The sequence below is a fragment of the Elaeis guineensis genome, chromosome 5, assembly GCF_000442705.2.
Source record: "Elaeis guineensis isolate ETL-2024a chromosome 5, EG11, whole genome shotgun sequence".
Classification (NCBI taxonomy): domain Eukaryota; kingdom Viridiplantae; phylum Streptophyta; class Magnoliopsida; order Arecales; family Arecaceae; genus Elaeis; species Elaeis guineensis.
Genome location: NC_025997.2, coordinates 127,509,661 through 127,519,755, shown reverse-complemented (window position 1 = coordinate 127,519,755; position 10,095 = coordinate 127,509,661). Strand labels below are relative to the sequence as shown.

The following is a 10,095-nucleotide window of genomic DNA, read 5'->3' as shown; positions in this document are numbered from 1 at the left end:
TATGATATTTTACTTTCAAATAAATAAGAAGTTTGTATTTCGCAAAAACATGAATGAGAAATTTGCTAGATTTTCCTCAGATGGGATCACTAAAAATAATCATATTATTTCTGCAGGAAAGTTCAAAAGAGTCAGCATTACCAAATAATCAAACAAGTGAGGCGAAAGGGTTTCTGAAGGTTCTAAAGCTGCATAGCAAGAAGAGCATAGCAGAAAGATACTTTCAGACTCAAAACAATCCACAGAGGACGAAGCATGGATTCATATCATGTTGGATGCATAAATATTAAGCTTTGGAAGCACTTGTGAGAGAGAGATTATCCGTCACAGATACAGTGATGTAGGGAATGGTGTAAAGAATTTTTGAGAAGTTGTTTAATTAGAAGTCCTCGTACAAACAAAGTCAGGAGAAAAGCAATACATATACATACATACATATGCATACATACAAGTGATAAAAATGAGTCCATCAATTGTGCCAACAAGAACACAGTGGTTTTAGAACTAAAATGACTTTATGGCCATGTGGGATAGAACTAAAATGGTGAAAGATAGTGGACAGTCAGATCAATGTAAGAAACCTCCAAACAAGATTTCAAACTTCAGAGACACACTAAACCAATTTATAAAGAATGACAGAGAAGATGGGAGATTCAGATTTGCCAATTTTATCTTGGCTGAGATGTAAAGCATTGTCTTTATAAACCAATTAATCGTCTATGCATGTTAATTAGGTTGTTCTTCCTGCTAGTTATTCAAGACAGAAGCAGAGAAAATAATAAAATAAAGCAAGGTTACATACAGTTTCCATGTTTTCGTAATGAGCTCAAAATTCAATCAAGGCAACCCCAAAGGACAAAAACGCACTCTAGGTATTTATAACCACAAATTGGTGGACAGTAAACCTCCTCATTGAGAGATGTCAGTATAAGAAAATCAAATACTGGTCTACAGGGTCCAAAATCAGAATCATAAAAACAAAAATGCTCACTGACAAGCAATGTGTCATGTGGATTTGAGTAACTCATGAAGAGGAAGGATATCGCCAACCTCTTATATTTCTATTAGAAGGACGAAGAACTGACATCAATAAACATTGAGTTGATGAGACCCAGTTAACTGGTTTAAGAAATGAAAATCTAGTAGCAAATTGAATCTGTGGCCGGCAAAACAAAAATAGAATGTAAGAATCAGAAAATTACTCTTCCTATGACAGTAAACCAATATGCATCCACCCAAATGCAATTACTGTCGGTTGGATGCACCTTTACATTCTAGCCAGTAATATTAACAACAAAATAGAAATAACAAGCATCTCATATAAACAAACCTGAGAAAAGTAGAACAAATCAGAAACAATACAAACTCTAAAAAACATGTCATAAATCAAGAAAGCAACATCCCTATACCTTCTAGCTAGACTGAAAATACATCAGCTTCCCATGATTAATAATGTGTGACTGCCTCTCTATCAAGTTGTCTGTTATTCATCGGATTATTCTAAATGAATCTTTGAACAAATAATTCTACCCTAAAGATATCCATCGGTGCTCTCTCATCAAACATTCTAATATATATACACGCATGCACGCACGCACACACCCTAAATATATCTATCAGTGCTCTCTCATCGAACATTCTAATATATATATATATATATATATATATATATATATAGACACACCAACCCCCCCCCAACAAGATATCTATCATTATATATATATAGACGCACACACGCACGCACACCCACACCCACCCCCACCATAACAGATCTACTCACATAGGAACATGTGGCAACAAATCAGTGAATACTGATATTTAAAAGATGATGGACTATAATACATTTAAACTACTATTTTCCACAAAGAAGACAGATAACAAAAATAAGCATGACAACACACAAAATTTTATTTTCAATTCCATCATATACACGCACAACAAAATTGCAAAACACATCTATTATATACCTTGACAGACCACCCATCGATAACCCAAGCACCTTTGTACATCTGAGGTCAACAAAACAATAACAAACATGGCTAACATCTTCCCACCTTCCATTTTGTCCTCTCATACGCTACTCTTAAGCCAAGAGACAAACCAGCATTAAAGGCCCCTCATTAATTGCTCATTTCCATCATGTGAAAAGGGGAATACCTGAGTCATCTGACCATGGCTGCAGTGCACTGATCTTGATATTGTACTTCTTGCAAGCAGAGGCCCCATTTCCAGAGCTCGAGTCTGAATTTTCCGACCCAATTGGAGGGGAATTCTCATCATAAGCACTACCAATATAGCTCCCACACTTGCGGCAGAGGAGTCTGGTCTTCCGCCTGAAGAGACCCCATGAGTTCTTTGAATTGAAGTAAGGTAGACACCTCAATTCATCCGTTTGAGAGAACCGACTCTCATCTATTGAGAAGAATGATACAACTCCTTTCTTGATTGCTTTCCCATACTTTAAGCCGATGTTGGTGGTGTTCCGATTTGATGAGCTTAGATTCAATGCGTAGCCACAGTGACCACAGCTGCAAGAATGGAATCAAATTCACCTTTCTGAGAGTGCATCAGAAGATTTACTTGCTAACTTAAAAGATCATGACTAAGCTTACATGAATCTAGGAATTACAGTCCGAATTACTGATACAGGAAAAATTAGTAAATTACTTCCTCAGAAAAGAAAGCTAGCAACTCGCCTAGCTCTAAAATCTAAAATCTACTGTTTCTAGCGATTACAAACTGTGCCCACCTTATATCTAGAGAAGCTTGCATGAGCCAATGAAGATTGAAGCAACAAAATCGTTTTTTCCCCCAAACAAAGCTTAAAAAGGAGAAGAAGAATACAAGAGAAGAAAATTTTCTTTTTCCTCATCAAGAAAAGGAGCAGCTGATCATGAGCTAGCCAGGCTTGAGATGAGAAAGAAAAGGTGTTATCTTGGGAGGCAGGAATCAAAAGATCATGATTAAAGTTATGTAAACAAAATCTTGCAGACTAAATTACGAGATACAGAAAGAAAGCTTCTTTTTTTTTTTTCAACTCTCAGGTTTCCAAAGGGTTAGAATTCAAGCCCCGCTTAGCTCCATACTTAAAATTTTGGGAAGTTTGTGTTAATCTCCCTGAATCGAACCGCCCAATCCTCTGTTTTAGCTGAAAAAAGGAAAGGGCATAGAGAAAAGACAGCGGCTTTCTTAATCTAGAAGAAGAAGCAATCGAACTCATCATTCACCAGCCAAGCTCAAATCTTTCAAACAAACCTCAATACCTTCAAAGGAATCACTTCAAGATCTCCTTCTTCTCGATAGAAAGCAAAGAAAAATTAAAAAGAAGAAGAAAGAGAAGAGAAAGGGAGACAACAAACCCATAAGTAACGTCTCTTTGGGAGGGGTACGAATGGAGAGCCATTGCTGGGGTCTCCGCCACACAACCGTCTTGGAGAAACATCGGACGCGCAGAAGAGAGAGAGAGAGAAGAGAAGTAGTCGGCGAGGTCGACAGGGAAGGAGGCGATGGCTTCGAGAAAGAAAAAAAGAAAGAAGACGAGAGAGAGACAAGGGGTTTCACGGTCGAGGTGTAAAGTACGCCGCGGAGGAGCCAGCGGATCTCTTTATTGTGTAATGCTTTTCACACTGCCGGTCCACGTCATTAGCCTTTTTAATTACGCTAATCTTAATTTTAATTATTCTTTGTTTTTCTCCCGTTCCTCTCATTAACCTAATTATTATTATGTCACGTACCTTACTAACTTTAGCATAGAGAAAGTTATTTAGTCCCAGGGATAATTTATAATGATCTCACAAACTAACTGCTTGACAATAATGGGAGTATCCTGCCGTTGGGCTGTCGATTTATTAAAAAGAAAAGGTGGGTAGGGTAATTGCTTGATTTAAATAAACCGAGGATAGAGAATAATGATACTATGACAACCCTTGTGAGGAGGGAGCCTTGCAACTGCTCCATTTTGGGGAGGGAAATCAGATGCTGATTAGGAACACAAAATCTTCATGTCATGATGTGCTTATTTTAAATTATTATTCGGAATAAGCAAGCTTTGTATGATGAAGGGTGGGGCAATGCAATCTTGTGTTAATAATTAAATTTGATTCTGTAATTTTAAGGTGTGGATTCATTCATTCATCTTGTTAACGTTTGGAACTTTTTGTCATGGCTTCAAACTAGTCACATGTACGACAGATTTTGATGGGTTTCCCCAACATTTGCTAAAAAAAATCCGATTATATATGACAAAATTATAGAAAAAGAGAAGATTCAGATAAGAAAGGATGTCAGCTAAATTGTCATATTTGGCAAAAGAATTCAGTCATCACCATCTCATGATCATCTAATGATGGATATTTTTTTTGTCATTACAAATTATAATCATTTAGTTGCAAAAGAACTTATTGGGTTAAGATTAGGACACCACATGTGCCAAGCATTATTCCTTCTTGCAACCATATAAACCCCAATTAGTTGGTGGCGCAAAACCCGAAAGGTGACAAATAGATGTTATTCACAATACTTGTGAAGGATATTTACCTATACATGAAGGTAGCTAAAGTCTAACCCTGTATTAAAAAAATTAACTAAACAAAATGAAATGTTATTCTTAAAAAAAAAAAAAAAAAGAAAATCAAAATGGAACAGATTATAATTGTATTCCATATATAGATTTCTGATTTTTTTTTTTAATTTAATAAAACAGGAACTTAGTGTCTACTTGAATAGAAAGCACAATCTAGGAGGGGGATGGGGGGATTAAGAGATGCTAGAAAAGTTAATTTTGTAGAGAAGGACATTGACAGAACTAATTTCTTGAAAGATGATTATATAAACAAAAGGAAAAAAAAATATTACAACTACAACAGGGCTAAAGAAGAAAAGAAAAAGGAGAAAAAAAAAAAAGCCCTAACTACTAATCAGTAATACAAACTAATTTGTACCACAACCATCCATTCATCCCATCGATTCAGTGAACCGATCAAGATCTCTACATATCAACTGATTTGATTTGATCTCATGGTCCTGAGCCATGGCCTCCACCACTTCTTTTGGAACCACGCACCTCCCTTCACCATACAGCTTCTCTTGAATGGTTGTAGAACCAAGCAGCACTTGAAGCTGCTGCTCCACCTGTGATGATGCCTTCCAACCCTATACATACACCACAATGCAGTGTACCAATTTTTAGTACAAAACCATTGAAAGAACTATAGCCTAATGGTTGAAATCTCCTCTGTTGTTGCATTGCATGTTGGGAGTACCTTTAAGGTGTTCTCTCTAGTTTTTAATATGAATAAATCTTTTATCATTTCCATTAAGTGATTGACCATGACCCAACCATTTTTTCCAAGCAAGAAAAATGATCACTCTGAGATCAACCTCCAGGGCTGTAGACAAAATCAAAAGCTGAACTGCCATAATTAATTCAAATGTGTATGCTGCTATTTACCTGAATGGAGCTCATAAGCCCGAGGATTCCAACCTGGGCCTGCAAGAACTTGACATATTTGTAGGCAGCTTGAAACATCTCAGCTGTGTTCATCTTGTTTCCCCCAGGGATCAACTTCCCCAGCTCCTGAGTCTTCTCACTGATCCTCTTCCTTCGCTCCCTCGCTGCCACACTCTGTGCTGACAAGCACCCGCCGTTCATCTTCCTCTCTACATTGCACACCGGTAGGCCAATTGCCGGGGGAGGGACCGCGAACTCCGATAACAATCTCGGTGCCTGAAAACTAGCCATCATCGGCCCGATAACTGCGCCATTGTAGGAATTGGCCTCAAGCATGAGATCAGAAGGATGGTATAGATCACTACAGCTCCTTGGTCGCTTGGGGCATTGGTACAGGTCAATTTCGTTACGTGATGCGCAATGGTCAGGGGGGATGGAGAGCAAGGAGGGAGCAGAGAGGGAGGGGTGGTTGAAGGAAGTGAGTGAATAGGGGTCGGTCTCGGCATAGAATTGATCATCAGGTGGATCAAAAAGGGAGTCGATGGGGAGGCAAGAAGCCTCAAGAGGATCACAGAAGAAACCAAGGAGAGCATCAGCTACTTCAGATTGGTGGTCATGAAATAGGGCCATCTCTGGACTTGGATGGTCCAGTGATTCCCAATTGGAGTGGAAGCTCAATGCCATGAAGTGAGAGTAGATCCTGACATGTTTAATGGGTACAAAAATGAAACAACATTTAGTATGCCAAGGACTAACAAATAAATCAAGGTAACAAGATTACATCTATCTTAATAGCAATTAATCATCCATCATATACTCATAAGAAGTATCCGTTTGTCATAAAAACGAAGTAAAATTCAAGCGGTTTACTCTTTGTAATGCGAAAATGTTAAAAACAAAGCACCAATAATGGAAAAATAAGACAAAACAGGGGCGACTGCTAAATATGACAATTCATCGTGCCTCATATAGATTTAACTGTTATTAGAGAAACCATAGTATATGTAATGATTCATTTATCTGCAAAGAAGCAGTATTGGATCTATCAGATTGTACTACATAATCCTTCCCATTAATTAAAATAAGAATAAATCAAAGTAATTATCTTTTCTGTTGAGTGGTCAATGATTTCGTTCAGAATTACATGTAATGCATCCTGCCGACCACGCTTATCATTTTTATTTTTTTTTTGGATTAAACTAAATAGTTGCAGAGATTTACTTCAGCAATGTACAGTAGTCCATGCAGCAAATTTAGTGTTTGTGCATAATATTAAAAGCGACCCATTTGTGTCATAGAATGATGAAATTTCTAAGTGCAATTTCGTCTCACGCTACACAGAATCGGTGCAAAAATAATGGATATGGATAATTCATGATCTCATTGTATAAACATTCTTGTCCCTGTATAGCTTAAATCACTTTCAAAGTTTACATAGTAGCTGGTTTTTTCCTTTTTAAACATGAAAGTACGGAGAGTGATGGAAAAAAAAACATAAAGCAGTTGCCAGTTGCCAGTGAGGGGAAAGAGGAGGAGCATGGCAATGTAGTGGAAGAAGAAGAAGATGGCATCTCTACCCATGCAATGAATACATCCATACTACATGCAGGAAATTCATAAACAAAGGCAGAGCAAACACAAAGAAACAGGGAAAAAAGCAAGCATGTGGATAGTTTATTAGTAGACAGACGTAAGAGTGGACAAGAGAGGACGGAGAGGAGACAGAAACAGTGAGAGATGGAGACATACCTGAAAGGAAGATTCGGTCCAAGGCGGCTATAGATGTCGTCAAAGGACTCTCGACAGAGAGGATCTTTCTCCCAGCGCAATCTAATCTGGGGCTCTTTCAAAGCGGTCAGGACTATAACGGGAGAAGAAAGAGAAAGGGCAAGCGGCTCGTGATGCGCCAACGGAAATGCCGACGGTTCGGATTAACGTTTGCAATAAATGGACGGGAGGATATAGTGCGTCGGTATATATAATATATATATTAATCTCAGGTATGTGGGTTCTTTTTCCTCTACTTTTCCGTTAACAACCTCCTATCTCTCCGCCTCCCCCTTCTCCCTCCCATTAACCGCCCACTCCGCCACCCCCACCCTATTAGACCTCATAACCGCCATCTCTCTCTCTCTCTCTCTCTTGTGCACATTCTCTTAAGCTTCTATTTTTCTTGATTGAGATAAAAGATTATGAAAATAGTGGTAGGTATATTGATCTTAAAAGCTAATTGTAAGTTAAAAAAACAAAAAAAAGCTTGGTGAAAATTTGTTACCGTTGTAAAGCATCCTAAGCTAGTACGAATGTTACAATCAGGGATGCTGCATGTCTTAGGAATCCAAGAAAGAACCCAAAAACAAGAAGAAATAGATTTTGGGATCTTGGTTTTTTTTTTTTGGTAAATAATCTTGGTCCTCGTTTGAGAACCGAATCGCCGCAATAAAGTGCCTTTACTTGTAAAAGGACATCTAGCTGGCGCCGAAATTTTTGATGAACGAGACTATAAATAGTGGCTACTGTGAAATTAATGAGTACATGTGTTAACTTTTTGGGTTTAATGATGTTAAAAGCTTAATTTTTCTATTAGTATGACACAAATTAAGGAGTCCGTGATATAACAATGATCATAAATAAAGTTTTGGCACCTGATTGAAAAATTAGGTGATATGTATCTTTTTAGAAATAAAAAAGGACAATTCTATAACTGGATCAGAAAAAGAGAATGATATTTTAAAATCAAAAAAGATAAAAAGTCTATTTAATAGTCAAGCGAAATAGAAAATTTTATTTGATCTTGAGGGGGGCATTGTCATGGGAGGACGGAGGGAAGGAAAGTTGGAAACTACTGCTATATAATCTCATGTAATCGTTAATTTTGTAATTATAATCAAGACATATTGCTTTTGTTCTCCTTATGAAATATATTAAATTTTATTTGAATATTTATTATCTTTTTTAAGAGAAATGACTATCAACATCCACACTATTGAGGAATTATTCTCTATCCAAGAATCAACTCTATAACATCTGGTTGCTAAGTACTAGGCTACTAGCTTGGCTTCGAGCAGATTGGGACGTTTTTAGTTGGGTTGCGGCTTGGCTCGAACGCGCTTCCCTCACCGTTATCCATTGGATCCAGAAAGCCATGAGACCGACACGGCTTATCGTTCTCCTGCGGGACATGGTAATTTTGGTTGGCTTCACGTTCCCCCTAGTGGAACCGAGCCGTTTGGAGTTCCTGGGAAAGCGCTGCACCCAGACTTGACTTGTCGAACACTGACCGGATAAGCTTGGCGTTTTTTTTTTTTTTTTGGTAAGAACTGGCGCTTAATATAATGTTATGAAGCGGTTTAGCTCGCCACCCGACCCCTGGCAACCAGAACCCATACGAAGCATGCAGCTTAATATAATATGAAGCAACCCTTTGAAACTCAGAATCAAATCTTTGCTAATTCTTGTGTTAATACATATTTACGGTGACAAAAAAGGATGATACTTTTGTTTTCATCCCTTTGAAAAATTTAGCATCATTTTTATATCAGCATTGTGGAGACTTATAAACAGATTTAAATACTTTGGATTGTTATGAGATTACAGAAAAAAAAAAAAAAAAAGGAAAACAAATATGTAAAAAGATTACATGCCTGGACTTATGTAACGTAAATAAAAAACAACCCGGTATTGTAAATATTGTTCAGGCTGACTACATGTTAATGCTTGCTCAGGCGACGAAACGACATGACTACCACCGCCAAGCACTACACAGTCTACCGTCTGCGCCTTTCAGACTCGATTCCGTCGGGCATCACGGCGGCGGCCGCGTCAACGGCCTTGCCGAACTCATGCACCCGGAGGAGCAACTTTCCGGCGGCGGCTAAAAACTGCACCGCCTGCCGCGGACTCAAAATCCCCACCACGCTTTGGATCGTCTCCAGCCTCAGCTGGTCCGCCCTCTCCAGCACCCGCCTCATCGCCTCCTTCGCTCCCACCAACCCATCCTCCATCGCCGCCACCTCTAGCCCGCTCACCGTGATCTCATGCGAGATCTCCATCATCTGCGGCCACGCGACCAACTCCTGCGCCTCGGCCTCCTCCTCCGATATCATTCTTTCGGTCTCTAGGGTCCTCCTCTGGAGCTGGTCCACGCGCTCGAGCTGGAGGGCCGAGAGCCCGGCCAGGTCATCGTCCCGGAGCACACCCTGGACGAGCCAGGGCTCCACCCGGCGGCCGGACTCGGAGTAGAGGATTTGGAAGGCGGCACCGGGCCGCCAGCCGCCGGCCCAGAGGAAGAGCTTCTCGGTGGAAGTGGCCCAGGCCGGGGAGAAGATGGCTAACACGTCGCGCCGTGCCGACGCCAACTTAGCGCGGTAGTAGTACTCGTAGTGGCCCTTGACCATGTCTACTAGAGACCGGAGATGGTGCTCGTTGTTGTTGGCGTCGCTGTGGGGTTGGTGCTGTGGGTCGAGGGAGGGCACGTCGGCTGCGAGGAGGGCTTGGAGGTCCCGGTCGAGCTGACCAAGCCAGCATTCGAAAAAGTGGGCAAAGATCTCCTGCTCGGCCATCGTATATAGTAGAAAGGTAGTGTACGTACGTACGTAGGGGAGGAGCACTTGGACAAGTATGGCCTCTATTATGGTCTTCCTTTG

The 10,095-nt window shown here is 39.9% G+C and overlaps 3 protein-coding genes across 3 annotated transcripts; all 3 read right to left on the bottom strand.

The window, feature by feature from the left end:
- Positions 1–1,884: 1,884 nt before the first annotated feature.
- Positions 1,885–3,570, bottom strand: LOC105045826 (uncharacterized protein At4g08330, chloroplastic). Its single transcript, XM_010924245.4, has 2 exons — positions 3,360–3,570; positions 1,885–2,528 (listed from the first exon to the last, which is right to left on the bottom strand). The coding sequence occupies exons 1-2, from the start codon at positions 3,440–3,442 to the stop codon at positions 2,138–2,140; spliced, it is 474 nt and encodes a 157-aa protein (XP_010922547.1). The 5' UTR covers positions 3,443–3,570; the 3' UTR covers positions 1,885–2,137.
- A 1,278-nt stretch (positions 3,571–4,848) lies between these two features.
- On the bottom strand, positions 4,849–7,414 carry LOC105046169 (transcription factor bHLH52). The gene is made up of 3 exons (XM_019850586.2): positions 7,199–7,414; positions 5,450–6,149; positions 4,849–5,151 (listed from the first exon to the last, which is right to left on the bottom strand). The coding sequence occupies exons 2-3, from the start codon at positions 6,131–6,133 to the stop codon at positions 4,954–4,956; spliced, it is 882 nt and encodes a 293-aa protein (XP_019706145.2). The 5' UTR covers positions 6,134–6,149; positions 7,199–7,414; the 3' UTR covers positions 4,849–4,953.
- Positions 7,415–9,075: 1,661 nt separating this feature from the next.
- On the bottom strand, positions 9,076–10,095 carry LOC109505878 (protein ZW2-like). The gene has a single exon (XM_019850672.3). The coding sequence runs from the start codon at positions 10,009–10,011 to the stop codon at positions 9,217–9,219; it is 795 nt and encodes a 264-aa protein (XP_019706231.1). The 5' UTR covers positions 10,012–10,095; the 3' UTR covers positions 9,076–9,216.

What these genes read in the sequence shown, in the direction of transcription:
- LOC109505878 (XM_019850672.3), bottom strand. Translation starts at nt 10,011, where the DNA reads ATGGCCGAGCAGGAGATCTTTGCCCACTTTTTCGAATGCTGGCTTGGT.
- LOC105045826 (XM_010924245.4), bottom strand. Translation starts at nt 3,442, where the DNA reads ATGTTTCTCCAAGACGGTTGTGTGGCGGAGACCCCAGCAATGGCTCTC. An exon ending in CAAAGAGACGTTACTTATGG is followed by an intron (nt 2,529 to 3,359) that starts GTTTGTTGTCTC and finishes CCATTCTTGCAG; the next exon opens with CTGTGGTCACTGTGGCTACG.
- LOC105046169 (XM_019850586.2), bottom strand. Translation starts at nt 6,133, where the DNA reads ATGGCATTGAGCTTCCACTCCAATTGGGAATCACTGGACCATCCAAGT. An exon ending in GGCTTATGAGCTCCATTCAG is followed by an intron (nt 5,152 to 5,449) that starts GTAAATAGCAGC and finishes GTGTATGTATAG; the next exon opens with GGTTGGAAGGCATCATCACA.